Source organism: Saccopteryx leptura, chromosome 7 (genome assembly GCF_036850995.1).
Source record: "Saccopteryx leptura isolate mSacLep1 chromosome 7, mSacLep1_pri_phased_curated, whole genome shotgun sequence".
Classification (NCBI taxonomy): Eukaryota; Metazoa; Chordata; class Mammalia; order Chiroptera; family Emballonuridae; genus Saccopteryx; species Saccopteryx leptura.
The window spans coordinates 113,755,390-113,775,743 of record NC_089509.1 but is presented as its reverse complement, the minus strand read 5'-3'; the positions used below and the strand labels follow the sequence as shown (position 1 = coordinate 113,775,743).

Genomic DNA, 20,354 nt, shown 5'->3' with positions numbered 1-20,354 from the left:
AGAGGCTTCCCTGCAGCAGACCTCAAGGCAGATGATACCGGTGAGGAGGGGCACCAGGTCCACTCTTACACCGGTATATTTTTACCTGATTCTATAGATAATACTTACCGTGTACATGTTCAAATAACCACTAAAGGCAGATTTCATATAGCAAGAAAAACAAAAGACAGAGTCTTCATAAAGAGTAGAGTTTGGTTCTTGAAGAGAAAATAGCTCCAAGGAGTTAGTCAGTCAATGCTCAAAGGACATTATTCTAGTTAAGTGGCTCTGAGCCTCTGGTCTAAGGGTTTTCCAAATGGAGTCTGTAATCACCCAGGGGCGTATGCACGTGCTGGGTCTGTGTGAGAATGAGTGAGCAAAAAATTGGCAGAGGAAGAGCAAAGATGTGCTGGAGTGCTGGAGTTACTTAACTAAGACCACGATGGCAGAGCTCAGTGTGAAGATGGTGTTCTGTAAAAGGGTGTGCCCTGTATCATGACTGCACAAAAACATTTCCTTTGGAAATTTCCATTGTAAATCTCACAAAACATCTGAGAAATGTCTCTTTTGGATTCCTGAGGATGGGCTCTAGTTTTGATGAAATTAACACTTGATCTTTGATTTCAAGGCATTTCTACTTTATTTCATGGACTGGTTTACAATCTTGTAACTAGGACTCTATAGCCTTTAGAACTTCTCTTCAAGCTTGTTAACAGTCTTTTTTTTTTTTTTTTTTTTACAGAGACAGAGAGTGAGTCAGAGAGAGGGATAGACAGGGACAGACAGACAGGAATGGAGAGAGATGAGAGACATCAATCATTAGTTGTTTTTTTTTCATTGCGTGTTGCAACACCTTAGTTGTTCATTGATTGCTTTCTCATATGTGCCTTGACCGCGGGCCTTCAGCAGACTGAGTAACCCTTTGCAGGAGCCAGCCACCTTGGGTTCATGCTGGTGGGCTTTTTTTTTTTTTTTTTTTCTCAAACCAGATGAGCCCGCGCTGAAGCTGGTGACCTCGGGGTCTCGAACCTGGGTCTTCCGCATCCCAGTCCGACGCTCTATCCACTGCGCCACCGCCTGGTCAGGCAACAGTCTTTTTTTTTTTTTTTAATTATATTTTCCGAAGTGAGAAGAAGGGGGAGGCAGACAGACAGACACCCGCATGCAACCAACCGGGAACCACCTGGCATGCCCACTAGGGGGCAAAGAGCCATTCTAGCACCGGAGGCGGAGGCCATGGAGCCACCCTCGGTACCTGGGCTAACTTTACTCCAATGGAGCCTTGGCTGCCGGAGGGAAAGAGAGAGACAGAGAGAAGGGGGGGGGGGGGGCGGAGAAGCAGATGGCTGCTTCTCCTATGTGCCCTGGCTGGGAATCAAACCTGGGACTTCCTGGCTGGGAATCAAACCCGGGCCATTTTCTTTTTACCAAAATGTTACATAATACCCCAAAAAAATGTGTTATCTTATTAGCAATTATCAAATAAAAGAGATGATAGATACTATAGTCCACAAAGCTCTTATCAATGTGCTTAATAGCAGAAAACAATGAAACAGAACTATAAGAACTCATGAGCAGAAGGGATAGTGTTTCCAGAAAGACCATTTGATTTTTATACTGTCCTATAAAGTTTTGTTTTGTAGTCAGTGGGGCCACACACATCACTTTCCTCAGATTTATATTAGTGGCAAGGCCTGCTGGCTGTACATGTATTGTAACTTTCTAATCAAGATTCTGATACAACCTGAAGATGGAAGTGATCCATATATTCATGTCAGCTAAGATTTAGTTCAAAAATATTCCACAGAATGATTAAATAATAGTCACTATTAAAACTGCTGGTTTTTTAAAAGTGTTTTCTAAATATAAAAGTTTTATTTATTAGAATGAATAGTTGAATGCTTTTTCAAACTGCATAGTCTACCCTCCCCCACCCCTATTCCAAAGGACCCTGGTTAGTGCAGAGCTTATGATTGTAAAATCAATGGAATCTTACTGTAGAGATGGGAAGATGGTTCAACACTATCTTGTTCAAAATATAAATAATGTGAAACTGACATGTAAAGTCCAAGTGAATAAATATCTACAATATTACCATTAAAGGAGGTGCATTCCCTGGCCTCAATGTCCTTCTTTAATGATATTAGTCAGCTGGGATAACCTTCAACTGATAAAGATCAGCAGAAGATCCAAAAGCAAAAATAAAAGATGCGAAAGCTACTCATATAGTCTAATTGCTATATTAAAAACAAAAACCACCTGCCCTGGCCGGTTGGCTCAGTGGTAGAGCATCGGCCTGGCGTGCAGGAGTCCCGGGCACACAGGAGAAGCGCCCATCTGCTTCTCCACCCCTCCCCCTCTCCTTCCTCTCTGTCTCTCTCTTCCCCTCCCGCAGCCAAGGCTCCATTGGAGCAAAGTTGGTCTGGGCGCTGAGGATGGCTCTGTGGCCTCTGCCTCAGGCGCTAGAATGGCTCTGGTTGCAACAGAGCGATGCCCCAAGATGGGCAGAGCACCGCCCCCTGGTGGGCGTGCCGGGTGGATCCTGGTCAGGCGCATGCGGGAGTCTGTCTGACTGCCTCCCCATTTCCAACTTCAGAAAAATACAAAAAACAAAACAAAACAAAAAAAGTCCTAAAAGTATTTTCTTCATTAAACAGTGTTCTAGAGTATCTTATTTTGTTCTAAAATCAATAAACCACTTTCTCTGTAAAAAAAAAAAAAATAAAAATAAAAACAAAACCCAGAAAAAAATATGGTCTGTTTGAAAAAAATGTTTATGTACTAGAAGATGATACTTAAAACAGGATGAGAAGACTGATTCTATCGTTGCAATAATCTAATTTTTAGAAGTCTTAAAAATAATATTGACAAAGAGAAGCACTGACTAAAGATAAAAAAATGGTAACAACTATTTAGAAAGTGAAATCTATTAAATAAGGTTCCATAAAATGAGAAGGAATAATCGATGAGTTCTGGGAAATCTTCCCTTCTAACCTCACCCCCCACATCAGTCCACTGGGCTGCAAATGAGGATGCTGTACACGTGCATGATGGGGCAGAAGACAGCATGCCAATGTTTTCTTTTCTGTTGTCAATTTTTTTACTATTTCTTATATAGGAGAATTAGTACAGGTTGTTAACTGCCCTAATTTGTGTTAAGAATTAAAAGATCTGAAATGACTGCAAAGCTATCACATCTACTGTATTTCCCCATGTATAAGATACACTTTAAAAAAAATTGGGTCTAAAAACTGGGTGTGTCTTATACAGTGGTTGTGGATCTTTTTACTTGCATTTCCTGCTTTTTCTCGCTTGTTTTTGCACAATATATGAAGACAGTGATTCGTCATCAGATACAAAGGAGGACAAGCTAATGGATGGGTGTTTTGACAGTGATGAGGAGTTGTATGAATTTTATGATGAATATCTTGAGTTCAATAACTTTATGTAATACAGAGGTGCCTTGAGATACGAACAGATCAACATACAAAAAAAATTTTTTTTTTTTTTTTAAGATACGAGCTGCAACTTGGTCCGTATTTTTGTTCGAGATCTGAGCGAAATTCCGAGATATGAGTCGTGATTTGGGAAGCTGCCACTAGTTGGCGTGCTGGTGCATGGGTCCAGTATCGGCAGTTTGATATACAAGTTGACTGACTTACGAGCTCGATTACAGAATGAATTAAACTCGTATCTCAAGGGACCACTGTACTTTTTTTTTCTTCAAAAAGTGTCTTATACATGAGGAAATATGGTATTTAATGTCTATCAGACTTGGTAATTTTCAGTACATGTAAATAAGATCTATGCATTTTCCACTTCTCAACAAAACAGGTTTCAGAGGGACCACCTGGAGAGCTAAGTATGATCAGTGGTCACTGTGCACTGACATGTGGTACAAAAAGCAAGAGGCATTAGCTATCGTCTGAGACACTAACAGAGAAGGAGAAAGGGGGAGAAGAGAAGGAGGGGGAGGGAAAGAGACAGACAGAGAGGGAGAGGGGCAGGCAGAGAGGGGAGAGGATGAGAGACAATGGGAGAAGCAGGCAAAGCTGTACCGAGAGCTTATTACACTCCCACCTACACGAAGGGCAAAATATGCAGGAGTGTTTCTCTGAACAGATGTGGGTCAAGAGGGAAAGCAAGCTGTTCTAGAGCCATCTGACACCCTGCTTAAGAGATCACTCAAGAGGGCAATGACATTCTTACAGAGAATCGGGATGTACTCACTCCCACACTGAGATTCGATATACTATACAGTGACTGTAGGACTTTCTATTATCTCAGAAGAATTGATGAAAAAAGTCACGGACCAGCCCTGGCTGGTTGGCTCAGCGGTAGAGCATCAGCCTGGTGTGTAGAAGTCTCAGGTTCAATTCTTGGCCAGGACACACAGGAGAAGTGCCCATCTGCTTCTCTACCCTTTCCCCTCTCCTTTCTATCTCTCTTCCCCTCCCACAGCCAAGGCTCCATTGGAGCAAAAGTTGGCCCGGACACTGAGGATGGTTCCACGGCCTGCACCTCAGGCGCTAGAATAACTCCAGCTGCAACGAAGCAACGTCCCAGATGGGCAGAGCATCGCCCCCTGGTGGGCACGCTGGGTGGATCTTGGTTGGGCACAAGCGGGAGTCTGTCAGACTGCTTTCCCATGGCTAACTTCAGAAAAAAAAGAAAAAAAGAAAGAAAAAAAAAAGTCACGGACCACCCAAGTTCCTCTGTATCAGAGGAACAAGTTATCCCACTGAATAAATTTAAAAAGGACAGTAGGAGGCAAAAATTAAAGTTGATTTTTCTGACTTCATCAATGCATGAGTTCTAATTTTAATATGGCTATATAGTTGAATTAACAAAGTGATCATAAGTCTGTAAAAAAAATGAATTTAAAGAGTATTATGTATTAAAACTTTTCCCATTCTCTTATCTCTTTACTTCCTATGAGTTCAGTGTTCATCACATTCGAGGTAAAAATGTCCTTAAAAGAAGGTAAGTTATTACAGAAAGGCCTGAACCAGCTCTGTTAGAGAGAGCTGTCTGTTTGCTCACCTTTGGACAAGTGACTTCAGTCTGCTGGATCATGATGAGAGCCGAGGCTATGAGAGCTCCTTGCCTCACGTAGTTCACAGGGTCATTGGTCATTGGTTCTAGCAAATTAATTGCTTCCTAAAAAAACATTTTAAAAAAAGAACCGTTAAATAAAGTTGATATAGTTGGGTTTTCAAATTAGTTACTGCCAATCTAAGTCAATATTTTCCTGACATTGTAGTAACAAGTTAATTTAAGACTAACTGGATATAATAGTTCAGAACTGAGAATGCTTTAAATTTCAAAATAATTGAAAACTTGAGGTAAAGAGGTCAAAAAGAAAGAGAAAATGAGATGAATGTTTGTTAAGCACCTGTCATTTCCCAAACACAGTGGTAGGTATTTTAAATATACTATTTCATATAATTCTCTTAATCTAAAAATAAAACAAGAACAAAACAACAATAGCAACATAAGATAATCTTCATAAACAAAGAAACTGGAGAGAAAGATTAAGTAATTTGCCCAAAGTCACATGAGCAAATTTAGGTCAGTGTGACTCCAAGACCTGTATTAAGTATCCAACTTACTTCACATACCAGGGTATGGTAATGTCTAAGGTAATTTTACAAGACCAAATTTAAAAAGCTGTATTTAAACAAAGAAACAAAAAAACAAAGATAAACTCCCACAACAACAACAAATTTTACTTGCTAGTAGAATAGTAAAAAAAAAAAAAAAAAAAAAAATTAAATCAAATAGGACTAGAATTGATTTCATGGTTACACTTGACAAGACCACACGTAATAAGATTTCCCAAACTGTTTTCAAGAATTTCCCCAATACCAAGTTCTTCAGAATATTATCAGTACTATGAAAACTGGGTTCCTTGATTAAGTAAGTTTGGGAGTTCCTGCATATATCACCTCCTCTTGTAGATTCAAATGTATAGAAGCATATCAGAAGCCCTAGGGATGTACAAGCGCCAAGAATCTTCATTAAAGAAACTGCTGGAACTTTTGTTTTTCCCAGCATTGATTTGTCCATAGTATTTGATTAAGAACTATTTTGCCTCATGTGACTTCTACTAACACTATGGACAACATTAACTAACACCTGCTGTCAATGCTGCTACTTTGTAATATCCCTTATAAGATCCTTAGGTATAAACCTGAAAGAACAGAGCTAAGGGTTTACAAGATTATTAAATATATACTGGTATATATCTTTTTTAGTGAGAGAGACAGAGAGGGACAGATAGGACAGACAGGACAGGAGAGAGATGAGAAGCACCAATTTTTCATTGTAGCACCTTAGTTGTTCATTGATTACTTTCTCATATGTGCCTTGACAGGGGGCTCCAGCAGAGCCAGTGACCTTTGGGCCAATCCAATGACCCTGAGCTCAAGAAGGTGAGCCCCAGCTGATGCCGGATGAGCCTGTGCTCAATTTGGCAACCTTGGGGTTTCAAACCTAGGTCCTCTGTGTCCTAGGTCGATGCTCTATCCACTGTACCACTGCCTGGTCAGGCAAATATTTCTTAATCAGTATATCACTTCTCAAGTATACTTTGTTCCAAGGCAAAGGAAAGGAAGAATAAATTGAATTAAATTTTTTTCCCCATTGACTTGGGAGTGGGGAGGAGAGGGAGAGAAGCATCAACTCGTTCCACTTAGTTGTTTTATTTAGTTATGCACTCATTGGTTGCGTCTTGAATGTGCTGTGACCGGGGATTGAACCTGTGACCTGGCGCACCAGGATGAGGCTCTATCTACTGACCCACCTGGCCAGGGCCTAAACTGAATTCTTTTTTGGGGGAAATGAGTTTAGATTTCTCCTCTCCTCTCTCTTTTTTTCTAAAAATTTATTTACTGATATTAGAAAAGGAAGGAAGAGAGAAAGAGAGAAAGAGAAACATCGATCTGTTCCTGTATGTGCCCTGACTGGAGGTCGAACCTGCAACCTCTGTGTATTGGGGATGACACTCCAACCAACCAAGCTATCTGGCCTGAGCTAGATTTCTTGACATGTAGATTTATAGTCATGTACCATTTAATGCTAGAGGTATGTTCTGGGAAACATGTATTTAGGTGATTTTGTCACTGTGTAAACACAAACCTAGGTGGCACAGCCTGCTACTGTAATTGTATGTGCTATACTTTTATGACTGCTAGCACAGTAGGTTTGTTTATACCAGCTTCCCTACAAACATGAGGAATATGCACTAACCAATGTTACCATGGTTACAACATCACCAGGTGATAGGGATTTTTCAACTCCATTATAATCTCAGGGGACGCAAACATTGTTACGTGGTACATGACTGCATTTATTTGTTTTTAAAAATCAAAGCTATTAACAGATATTACACATACCAGATACGTGTTTTCTTTTTCCCCACTTCCCTAAAAAATGTAATGACACTGTGCAGAGGAGTAAGTTTTTCAAACATTACTCTTATATTGTCAATATTGTTTATGAAGTAGATATGATAAAAATACAACCAAATTTCCAACTTACAGATTAAAAGACACTAACTTGGCCTGTGAAATATGTGATATAACATCACAGGTAAATTTTAGAATAAACAGATGTTTCAGGTTTTTAAGAAACAAAATAAAGTATCAACTTCAAATAGGTATTGATATGAAGATCACACAAACTCAATATAAAGCAGACTTAGTATGAGTAACAAATTATTTTCACTGAATTAATTTGTCAGATGCCAAGTCTCAGAGAACATTTGGTCCAAGGTATTAAGTTTAGAATAATCTGGAAAGAAAGAGAAGTCTAACTGACATTTAACTTATAAGGCTGACCTAAATGTCTATCTAGACCTGAGGGGGGAAACAGCAAAACATCCAACTACATGAAGACCAATTTCTATAAACTGCATTTTATATACCCAATGACATTTCTAATAAAAGTGAGAGAGATTCTCTTAGAAGAATTCCTCACTCAAAAGAAAAGAAAACCTTAAAAAAAGAAAACTTTGAGGGGAGAGACCATGTCCAACCTTTTCACCATTAAATCCTTACAGGATCTTTCTTCTGTCATTCGTTTGACAAGTATTTACTGAATGTCTTCTGTGTGCCAGGTCTGACTTTAGATTCTAGCAGTGAACATACTGTTCGCAGGGACTTTGTATTTCAGTGGAGAGGAGACAAGACAATACATCAATAAAATAGGTGTAAAAACATGTCAGGTGGTGATAAGTGCTATAAAGAAAAATAGAGCCGGTTAAGGAGCCGGAATGAGAATATTCGAAGGGGCTGTCCCCATAAATATTTTGCACAATTTCTGCTGCATATAGCAAAAATCCTTATTTTGAGCCTATCTTCAATTATATTTTATGTGATCAGAAAAAGTTATCTGTATCTAATACTAATACTCTTTTCAGGGAAAAAGTCAAATAAAAATTTAATTCCAGGCCCTGGCCGGTTGGCTCAGTGGTAGAGTGTTGGCCCGATGTGTACATGTCCCAGGTTCAATTCCCAGCCAGGGCACAAAGGAGAAGCACCCATCTGCTTCTTCACCTTCCCCACTCCTTTCTCTGTCTCTCTCTTCTCGTCCCTCAGCCAAGGCTCCATTGGAGCAAAGTTGGCCTGGGCGCTGAGGATGGCTCCATGGCCTCCACCTCAGGTGCTAGAACGGCTCTGGTTGCAACGGAGCAACGCCCCAGATGGGCAGAGCATCGCCCCCTAGTGGGCATGCCGGGTGGATCCTGGTTGGGTGCATGTGGGAGTCTGTCTCTCTGCTTCCCCACTTCTCACTTCAGAAAAATACATAAACACACACACAAAAAAATTAATTCCAGGAATCAATCAATAAATGAGTAACTGTGGTTTTCTTTATTTTAGTTTGAATGAGAGATGATAAGAAATGGACTCTTTCTCTCCTATGTAAAGATACTGGGAGCATACCATGTTCACACAGACACACACAAACACTGTGCTGACCCTCTGCATATGTGCTATAAAAGGTAAAATGATGATTATGTTATTGCTGTCAATCAAAAATACTTGTTATGTAGCAATACTAGTGCATTTCTTTATGAATCTAATGATGAATTATGTTTTCAAATTATCAACTTGCCCAACCAATCTCTTGTCACTTTTGAGGGCTTACCAAATAGCAGATTACCTATTAAGTTCGTGAGGAGAAAACAGGCAAATAGCACTTAAATGATCTGCTTAAAACCAAACCAAACCAAACCAAAGGAATCAAACTGAATTGATTTTGGCGGCCTCACATGGGAACCCTGATTTGCACAATACTAATTCTGCAAATTCGACATGTAAAATAACCACGTAAAATGACGAGTAGTTCTTTAAAGAAAAAAACTACTTTATCTTCTTCCCCAACCACTGTCCCCCCCAAAATTAAAAGGTCAACGGCGTGTTTTTCATTATAGCCACCATATAATGTGGTAGTGTGCTCTTAAATGGCTCTGAGCCACCCAGCACAGTAAAGTAAGGAAGTTCTGGGAAGCTTTGCAAGTTAAGTCTTACAGATCACACAACACTTGTATTTTTACAGCTGTTACATAAACCTCTCTGTGAAGGAAAACAGTCTGGCGCCAGGAGGGCACTGGTCCCACTGGCGTTGGCTCTACCTTGTTTCCTGTCCCAGCACAGCAGATCCCCAGAGCCATGGCAGCGCCGTAGCGCACGTGAGGGTTGTAACTCTCCGACAACAAGGAGACAACGCTGGGGCACTGCTCAGGGGTCCTGAGAAGAAGCAGAGAAAGTGTACACAGTGTTATACATAACAGACTTCAAATCAAGGTGGAAGAATCTGAACCAATATTTTAAATTAATGGGAAACAACAGCTATGTTTAACACAGAAATTGCAGAATTAAAAATCTACAGAATTCTAATTATTGATATTAGAAATTTATCTTCAATATTTAGATAATATTTGCAAAGAAAGAGGAATGTTGAAAGAAAGAAAAAGAAAAGAAAAAAAGGAAAGGAAAGGGAGGCAGGGAAGGAAGGAAGGGAGGGAGGGAGGGAGGGAGGGAGGGAGGGAGGAAAGAGGTATGTATCAGTGATTCCTCAACAACAGGTATGGAATTCAGGTCATCCCCTTATGCCTCCTCCATAGTCAGGAATAACCATGGAGGTGCGGGATGCACACTGCTCTACATCCATTCTAATAGTCCCTGCTTCCTCTGTTTTGTTTTAGAAGACAAAAGTCACTTATAGAGATTCCAAGATGTTTCCAAAGCTGCATGAAAGATTTAAATCTCCCAGCATTACTCTGGCTGAATATTAAACTAATAAATAAGCCTTGGTGATAAGGAAATTCTGATTTCTTTTTGTCGTTAGCAATTATTTTTGTGTTGATAAGAATAAAGTAATTGTCCCTTTCTCATCTTCTTATATTTGTGACAAAGAAAAGAAACAGAACAACCCTGACCAATGAAGTATCTAAACTCTAAAAAACTACCGTATTATGGTGGTTACCCTTGAGGGGCAACAGGACAGGGGTAGCAACTAGAAGAGAGTGCAAGCAGAGCTTATGGGAAGCTGGTAATGATCTTGAACTAGGTGCTGGTTAGACAGGTGTTCAAGTTGCAGGGTAATGATTATGAGCACGTTTTCAGGTGTATATTGCACTTCAATAAAATCTCTTTTTAAAAAGACTGTCCCTGGCCCTGGCCGGTTGGCTCAGCGGTAGAGCGTCGGCCTGGCGTGCGGGAGACCCGGGTTCGATTCCCGGCCAGGGCACATAGGAGAAGCGCCCATTTGCTTCTCCACCCCCCCTCCTTCCTCTCTGTCTCTCTCTTCCCCTTCTGCAGCCAAGGCTCCATTGGAGCAAAGATGGCCCAGGCGCTGGGGATGGCTCCTTGGCCTCTGCCCCAGGCGCTAGAGTGGCTCTGGTCGTGGCAGAGTGACGCCCTGGAGGGGCAGAGCATTGCCCCCTGGTGGGCGTGCCGGGTGGATCCCGGTCGGGCGCATGCGGGAGTCTGTCTGACTGTCTCTCCCCGTTTCCAGCTTCAGAAAAAAAAAAAAAAGACTGTCCCATTGTTAATGAAAACAGTTATTACCTACAGACCAATTCAAATCTATAATCCAATGCTAAAATTGTTCTCTACCCTAAAACTCCAGTGAGTGGTAAACTCAGCTTTCAAATGGAGCAGAACCAAGTTTATGAAAACTGTCTATAAAAAGTGCATTTCACTATAAGGTAAGGCTGCATTATTTGCTCCTACAGAGTCTATCACCCTTTCTTAAAAATGTTCTCAGTTTGACTAAGTTTGCTACTATGAATAATTTGGAAATAATACTGATGGCAACAATATGGAAAACAGTTTGGTGTTGTGAAAAAGCAGTATTACCAAGCAGGAGATGTGGGTTATAGCCCTAGCTTTGCTAATTTCTTAGTACAGTGTACATGACATTAGGCAAGTCACTTACATTTTCTTTTCTGTAATTAGAGATAACTTTTATTGACTTAATTTTTCAAGAATAATATAAAAAGCAAATAACCGAAAATGTGGCAATAATTTATAAGTATACTTATATAAATAATAAATTATATCGGGGAAACCACAGAGGCAAAAACCCATGTTCAAGTTTCTATTTGGCCTATAAATAGCTGAGATAACTTAGATAAGGTTCAATTAACCAAATACTTTGGGGTTCTTCTCCTCCCCACAAAACAAATGGCATTAGTCCCATAAGGTCTGCTCTACTTTACAAGAATATTACGGCTTCATTGAGAAATATTCCTATGAAATAAAAATTAAATTTAAACTGATATTACACCAAAGAAACTGTTGCAGTGTTATTCTGAAACTTGTAGTTGACAGTACTTTCATTTAATTCCTGTTAGGGTAAGAACTTAAGGCTCTGTCCATAATTTGATACCTAAATTCTCTGACAAAATCAAGCATTTTATCTAATTAATTACAAACACCATTTATTCAAGATTGCACATGTGAGATTGTCTCCTATATTTCCATAAACTATTAGTACAGTGCTAGGAACTAAAGATAAAACTTTTTTAAAATCTTATTACTTAATAAAAGACAAAGGGAGTCAAACCAAACTTGTATTTAGAGACTCAACCCAACAAGTATTTTCTGCTAGGTCCAAGGCCTAATGCTGAACCACTGGGAAGAATATCAAGCCCTTCACTATTCCCTTCCCCCTTACGTTTATAATTCAGCCAGGCAATCAAAAGAAGGCAGAGTTGCCCTGGCCGGTTGGCTCAGCGGTAGAGCGTCGGCCTAGCGTGCGGAGGACCCGGGTTCGATTCCCGGCCAGGGCACACAGGAGAAGCGCCCATTTGCTTCTCCACCCCTCCGCCGCGCTTTCCCTCTCTGTCTCTCTCTTCCCCTCCCGCAGCCAAGGCTCCATTGGAGCAAAGATGGCCTGGGCGCTGGGGATGGCTCTGTGGCCTCTGCCCCAGGCGCTAGAGTGGCTCTGGTCGCAACATGGCGACGCCCAGGATGGGCAGAGCATCGCCCCCTGGTGGGCAGAGCATCGCCCCTGGTGGGCGTGCCGGGTGGATCCCGGTTGGGCGCATGCGGGAGTCTGTCTGACTGTCTCTCCCTGTTTCCAGCTTCAGAAAAATGAAAAAAAAAAAAAAGGCAGAGTTAACAAGTATCTGTTAGTGCAGGGGTCCCCAAACTACGGCCCACGGGCCACACGTGGCCCCCTGAGGCCATTTATCTGGCCCTCGCAGCACTTCCGGAAGGGGTACCTCTTTCATTGGTGGTCAGTGAGAGGAGCATAGTTCCCATTGAAATACGGTCAGTTTGTTGATTTAAATTTACTTGTTCTTTATTTTAAATATTGTATTTGTTCCCGTTTTGTTTTTTACTTTAAAATATGTGCAGTGTGCATAGGGATTTGTTCATAGTTTTTTTTTTATAGTCCGGCCCTCCAACGGTCTGAGGGACAGTGAACTGGCCCCCTGTGTAAAAAGTTTGGGGGCCCCTGTGATAGTGTTACTTTACAAAGGCTAACTGAGTATCTTTTAATTTTATGTGCTTTGAAGTTCCCAGTAGTAAGCCTACATATAGGTTTAGGGAAGGCCTACTTTAAAAAACAAAACACACACTGGAACAGGTAACCAAGTTCTGATTTGTAGTTTCCATAAAATTTCTTGGCTTGTAGCTAACAGTCATCTTGCCAGAGTTGCTATATGTACAAACCTTCCACAGAGCAGGAATTGCACAAGGGAATATGCATAAGTCACTGCTATCTCATTCAACCATGAACTGCACGTATGAATTCTGTTCTTTCAACATACTGGCTATTAACTACTGTTAACTGAGTATTTCCTCCAACATCAACATTAAGTCATATTAATTAATCAAGATCCTTTCAAGAATATGGTGTCTTCTTAAAAAATTCATCTTCACTAAAGGAGCAAAAGTACTGCAATGTATGTATGTAGACAGAAACACTGTTCTATGCACATGGGGTCCATCACAGTGGGAATTTGGCACAGCCGAAAGTCTCAGGGTAGTCCCTTGGTGGAATTATGAGTTTATAATTCTCATTAGGCAAGTGCCACATGATTAACACAATGACACAGGAATTAAGAATTTAATGTTAATACCTTTGTATTCCCTACCAACAACAGACTACACATATCTGAGCAGCATCCTAAATTTCAAAGTACCTACTGAATATCATTAACTAAAGATACCACGACCTCCTCAGTAACATACAGGTCATTCCACACAGAGGAGTAAAGAGCACGCCTCTCCTCAAGTGCTACTCCCACCACGACCATTCATCTACACCCCGGAAAACTCACATCTCCAATCATTTTATTCCCTCACTTCCCACATCTAATCTGCCACCAAGTCCAGTGAAACCTCAAACCTTGTTTCTGATTCCATTGCCTGTGTCAGGTCCCAATCATCTCTCACCGGGAATAATAGAGCGATTTCTTAAATTATCCTTCTATTTCTTTCCTCCCTCATCTTCAATTTGTTGTGGTAGAGAACATGGGCTTGGAGTTAGACCTGGGTACCAGTTCTAGTGCAGCCATTTATTAACTGAGTGGCAGTCACTAAATCTCTCTGAGCCTTAGTTGTATTATCCGTAAAATGATATCTGCTCTACTTTATTCATGCTGGTGAGAGTTTTGTGTGGGATAGTATAATACTATACTACAATCACGGAAATCTAGATGCAGAACCAGAAATTGTCTTTGGGTCAGAACCAGGAATTTGACTACTAGTATATTATAGTTTGGACTCTTATATTTTAAAAAGCCTGTAAGGTAACTTACGCTCAAAAGTTCATTCAAAACAATGTAAAGCAAATTGGATATAAACCCTAAAAAGCTGGTTATATTTGGGGTTCTGACTCCAGATTACCTTACCAACCTTTTAAAGGAGCTAATGGCACACAGAAGACGTACCCACTTGCCTCTAAGAAAGAACAGAATAGTCGAGGGAAAACAGATTCACAGCAAAGAACTTACCCTAAATGTATCTTAAAACTTCATTTATTTTTCACCTGGCCTATGGTGGCACAATGGATAAAGCATCGACCTGAAAGGCTCAGGTTGCCACCCTAGGCTTGCCCAGTCAAGGCACATATGACAAGCAAGCAATGAACCACTAAAGTGAAGCAACTATACTGCTCGCAAAAATTAGGGGATATTTAAAAATTAACATGAAGCAATAAAATATCCCCTAATTTTTGTGAGCAGTATATGAGTTGATACTTCTCACCACCCTGCTCCATAAAAGTAATAAATAAAATCTTAAAAAAAAAAAAAGTAACTTAAACAATCAAAATCACTTCATTTATTTCTTGATCCCCATTTGTTAAAAAAATAAATATTATACTTTGAACAGAACATTAACAATTTCATGAGATTTAGGAAAAAGTTTGCCTGGGAACATAAACACTGGGAGTTTAATACAGAGCTTTACCCAGTTGATAACTGTAAAGACTGAAGTAAGTTGTGAGGGCTATAAACTCCAGCACATAAAAAATCCTTGTAAGCTTCTCAGCTGAGTAACAGTTCCAACTATGACACATTCTTCAAGAAAGTGTTAAAGACAAGGAATGACACATTCTTAATAAATTAGCTTAGATATTTAATCTCCTCAAGAGTACAATAAAACTGTAACAGTCTTTAATTTTTCAGCAGGTAGCTCTAAAAGGACAAAAGACTCTTTCTAAGGAACGATAGGAATGAAAATATTTACTGAAGACAAAACTGTACATTAATCTTTATCTAAACATATAGATGCACACAGTGTATGTATATATAAAAAATTTTAAAGTAACAGTTAAGTGAATAAACAGTAAATTATATTACCATTTTGCAATTTGGAAAGAATTAATGAACTTCAGCGTAATCATCAATGACTGCTAACTTCATGAAAAAAACCAACCAGACCTTTTATGTGTCAAGCCTGTGACTCCCTGCTCAAGCTGGCGACCTTGGGGTTTTGAACCTGGGGCCTCAGTGTCCCAGGGCTATGCTCTATCCACTGAGCCACACTGGGCAAAAGTCCACTTTTAAGAGCTGATTACAAGCAATTACTTAAGACTTGCAGGGTTGAGCAAGTCTAAACCAAAGATATTTGGGCCCTTTATATCAACTATAATTCCAGGTAATAATTCTTTTGATTAAGGACATCATCATTTCAAGACATCACAGTTTCACTTATATTTTAAAAAATATTTTATTTTATTGTTCTTGACAAAAGCAGCTATAGTATGAGCAACTTTCTGGCAATAACTACCTGGTCAAACACTGTCAGGATCAACCTACAGAGATGCCGGAAACTAGTCAAAACCTCAAGACAAGCAGGGGGAGCTTCATGAAGAAACATGCGCCGCACTGGAGGAAGAGCACTAGGGGTCTTTCTCATGTTTTCAGTTGCCCGCCTCCCCCGTCCCCCCAGCGGCAGTGGCAGAGAAGCTGGCAGCCTGTGTTCCAAGCAGGACAGACTGTGAGAATACTTTCTCACAGAATCGTGGGTATGTGTTTCAACCTGTCTGGTGGATCCCTGAAGGACCACTATAATAACTTCCCTTTCTTTCACCCAATTTAAAGTGCCCCTCCCAGGGCTGGAACCACTTCTCAGGTGACATTTGCTGAAAATGTTTAAAGGCCAAGTGTTGTCCATGGCAGTCTGGGCAAGGGATAATCATCAGGACAGGCTACAAACAGACTGAGAAGCCCAGAGAGTAAGAGGCTAGGGAAGTGTAATTAAAGGCTTTTATTTAATAGCTCCCATGAATACCAGGGGAACTGAAGAGCCCACCTGCATGCTTAGGGCTGGACGCATGCTCAGAAAAGGCCTGAGAAAACCCTAGGCTTTCACCTCTGGCTCTGCACGAGTGGGAGTGGAGGTGAGGGAGAGGCAAAGAACTGGTTAAGCACTGAAGAAGTGCCCAACACACAGCCAATCTGCAGAGATTGGGAGAGGGTTCTTTCTTTCTTCTTTCTTTTCTTAGTTCCAGGCATGTAAGGAAACTCTGTGTAAACAGCAGCTGACCACTAAGCTTATGGAACATAGATTTCAGTTGCCATACATTAGAAATAATTCAGACTTTTAAAAACTACTTTATAAAAGTCACTAAACAACTTACAATTTACAACAGCAATAACAAACCCTTGGAAGGGGAGAGAATCTGATTTCATGAGTTTCTAAATTCTAATATCCAAAACATCCAGTTTTCAACAAAATAATTATGAGACATGCAAAGAAATAAGAAAGTACAGCTCATCCACAGGAAAAAGAAAAATTAACAGAACTGGTCTCTGAGGAAGCCCAGGTATTGGACTTAAATAAACTATCATAAATATACTCAAATGGCTAATGGAAGCCATGGGCAAATAACTAAAGGAAACAGGAAAACAATGTGTCACAAAATTGAAAACACCAATAAAGAGGCAGAAATTATATTAAAAAACCTACTAGGAATTCTAGAACTGAAAAGTACAGTAACTAAAATAAAAAATTCACTAGAGGGAGTTCAACAGCAGAAGTGAGCAGGCAAAAGAAAGACGCACACTGGGTTGAGATTAGCCAGTCTGATGAGCAGAGAAAAGAATGAAGATAAATAAATGAACAGACTCTAAGAGACTGTGGGACACCCTCAAACATACCAATATGCGCATAATGGGGGTCCCAGAGGGAGAATGAGCGATAGTGAGGCAGAAAGACATTAGAAGAAACAATGGTCAAAACCTTCCAACATTTTGTTGAAAGAGTAGAAACTCAACAAATTCCAAGTGGGGATAAACTCAAGAGATCAGTGAACAAACATGATAAAGACTATATTCTAGTAGGAGACAGACAATAAATAATAAATGATAAAGTAAGTAAAAGGATGAAGTACTATGAAGACAAAGAAGGTAAATCAGGGAAGGGGTTAGAGGAAGGGTCAGAAGAGAAGGGCATATTGCAGTATTAATTAGAGTAGTCAGGGTACACTTCAGTGCTAAGGTGATATTTAAGCAAAGACAGGAAGGAAGTGAGGAAGCGAGCCACATGGCTATTGGAAGGAGGAATGTTAGGTAGAGGAAACAGCTCATGCAAAGGCCTCATGGTGGAACAATGCTTGGCATGTCGGAAGAGTGGCAAGGATGTCAATAGTCTGACTGTAGTAAAAAGGGAAAAGAGTAGTTGAAAATAGGGCCAGCCTGACCTGTGGTGGTGCAGTGGATAAAAGCGTTGACCTGGAACACTAAGGTCGCTGGTTCGAAACCCTGGGCTTGCCCAGTCAAGGCATATATGGGAGTTGATGCTTCCTGCTCCTCCTCCCTCTCTCCCCCCTTCTCTAAAATGAATAAATAAAATCTTAAAAAAAAAAAAAAGGCAGTTCGATTTAAAAAGAAAAAGAAAATAGGGCCAGATCATGCAGGGTTTTATAGAAACTGGCCTTTCCTGTGAGTGAAATAAAGCCCATCAAAGGATTCTGAGCAAAGGAATAATATGATCCAACTTGTTTAAAAATGGTTATCTGGCTACTCTATTGGGAACAGAGGGAAAGCATAGAAGAAAAAAGGACCAAATAAAAGGCTACCTCAGAAATCCAGTCAAGATATGATGGTGACTTGGACAAGGTGGTAGTAGTGGATGTGGGGAGGGAGTAAGGTTTGAATTTGACATACATATATTAAATGTCAAGCCAACAAGATTTCCTGATGGATAAAATGTAGCATGTGAAAGGAAGACTGGGAGGATGCAATGGTATTTAACCAACATAAAGAAACCAACTGAACAGATTTGGGGGGTAAGAGCAGAAGTTACATTTTGAACATTTTGAGTTTGAGAATTTTTTTTAGATATCTAACAGAAATAATGAGTAGGTCACAGAACATATGAGTCTGGAATCTGAAGAAAAGGTCTAGATTAGAGATACAAATTTAGGTTACATAGTATTTATTACCATAAATGTCTATGAGATCACCAAGTGAAGACAAAGGAGAGAAGAGGTCCAGAAATGAGTCTCAGAGGAGCTCCAATATTAAGAGGTCGAGGAGATGAAAAAGAACAAGTAAAGGAGACTAAGAAGGAACAATGACGTAGGAGAAAATCCATCAGTGGGGTCTAGTAGAACCCAAAAGAAACTATCTTAAGGAAGGGGAAATGATCAACTGGGTCAGATAGTCCTGCAAAGTAGGCAGAGCAGGTTACATCCCCTCTTTTCACAAATGCAGAAGTTTAAACTCAGAGACATTGGTGTATGGGTCTCTAACAACACAGATGTTGCTTGTCTCATTTCATGACCACAGAATAATAGCCATTAGCCTAGAAAAAGTGTTTTACAAGCTTTCTTCATCAAGTGGATGAAAACCATATTAAAAGAATGAATGAAGAAAATGAAGAGAGAAATGCAGTCAACAGAAGACAGGAAACTGAAGGGAATCTGCATATTAAGAGGGTAGAATAAAAGTTAGAAGAAAAATAACAAAGATGGGGTGCTTTGAAGCCAAGACAAAACACAAGTTTTAAGGAGAAAAGCTTAGTCAACAGTGCTGAATACTGCAGAAAATTAGTAATTGGTGTTAATTAGTGACTTTCACAGAGTTGTTTTAGTAAAATGTTGGGGATAACAATCTGATTATAAGGATTATAAACTTGAGTAGTAAGAAGAGAAAAGGGTAGACAATTATTTAGAGAAGGTTGATGATGAAGGAAAAAGACGTTAGGAATAAAGAAAGGTTTTACTTTTCATTAACTAGACACCAGAACATGTCTGCAAGCAGAGGCGGATTAAGGTTGTTGAGACCCTTGGGCGCAGAAGAAAATATTGGGCCCCTTAAAAAAAAGAGCAAGAAGCCCTGGCTGGTTGGCTCAGCGGTAGAGCATCGGCCTAGCGTGCGGAGGACCGGGGTTCGATTCCCGGCCAGGGCACACAGGAGAAGCGCCCATTTGCTTCTCCACCCCTCCGCCGTGCTTTCCTCTCTGTCTCTCTCTTCCCCTCCCGCAGCCAAGGCTCCATTGGAGCAAGGATGGCCCGGGCGCTGGGGATGGCTCTGTGGCCTCTGCCCCAGGCGCTAGAGTGGCTCTGGTCGCAACATGGCGACGCCCATGATGGGCAGAGCGTCGCCCCTGGTGGGCGTGCCGGGTGGATCCCGGTCGGGCGCATGCGGGAGTCTGTCTGACTGTCTCTCCCTGTTTCCAGCTTCAGAAAAATGAAAAAGAGCAAGACAGGGAAAATAAAAATACAAGTTAATCATATTTTTAAATAAATAAAAAAATATGTACTATTAATGTTAAAATTGCACATATAAAACCAAACTTGGTGTCATTAGAAAAAAGTGTCCGGTTGGCTCAGCGGTAGAGCGTCGGCCTAGCGTGCGGAGGACCCGGGTTCGATTCCTGGCCAGGGCACACAGGAGAAGCGCCCATTTGCTTCTCCACCCCTCCGCCGCGCCTTCCTCTCTGTCTCTCTCTTCCCCTCCTGCAGCCAAGGCTCCATTGGAGCAAAGATGGCCCGGGCGCTGGGGATGGCTCTGTGGCCTCTGCCCCAGGCGCTAGAGTGGCTCTGGTCGCAACATGGCGACGCCCAGGATGGGCAGAGCATCGCCCCCTGGTGGGCAGAGCATCGCCCCTGGTGGGCGTGCCGGGTGGATCCCGGTCGGGCGCATGCGGGAGTCTGACTGTCTCTCCCTGTTTCCAGCTTCAGAAAAATGCAAAAAGAAAAAAAAAAAGAAAAAAGTGTCAAGTTGGGGTTTTGTGGGGCCCTTCAGAACTCGGAGCCCAGGGCGGGCGCCTGGTGTACCTGCCTTTAAATCCCCCTCTGGGCCCTGGCCGGTTGGCTCAGTGGTAGAGTGTCGGCCTGGCATGCGGAAGTCCCGGGTTTGATTCCCGGCCAGGGCACACAGGAGAGGCGCCCATCTGCTT

General features: G+C 41.1%; 1 protein-coding gene across 2 annotated transcripts in view; it reads right to left on the bottom strand.

Moving 5' to 3' along the window:
• PSMD1 (proteasome 26S subunit, non-ATPase 1) overlaps positions 1-20,354 on the bottom strand; it is a 101,703-nt gene that overhangs the window by 23,011 nt on the left and 58,338 nt on the right. For both annotated transcript variants that reach the window (XM_066345345.1, XM_066345344.1), the window contains 2 exons: positions 9,617-9,731; positions 5,023-5,139 (listed from right to left, as the gene is read on the bottom strand). In XM_066345345.1, coding sequence (XP_066201442.1) covers positions 5,023-5,139; positions 9,617-9,731 — 232 coding nt within the window. The remainder of the gene's footprint in view (positions 1-5,022; positions 5,140-9,616; positions 9,732-20,354) is intronic.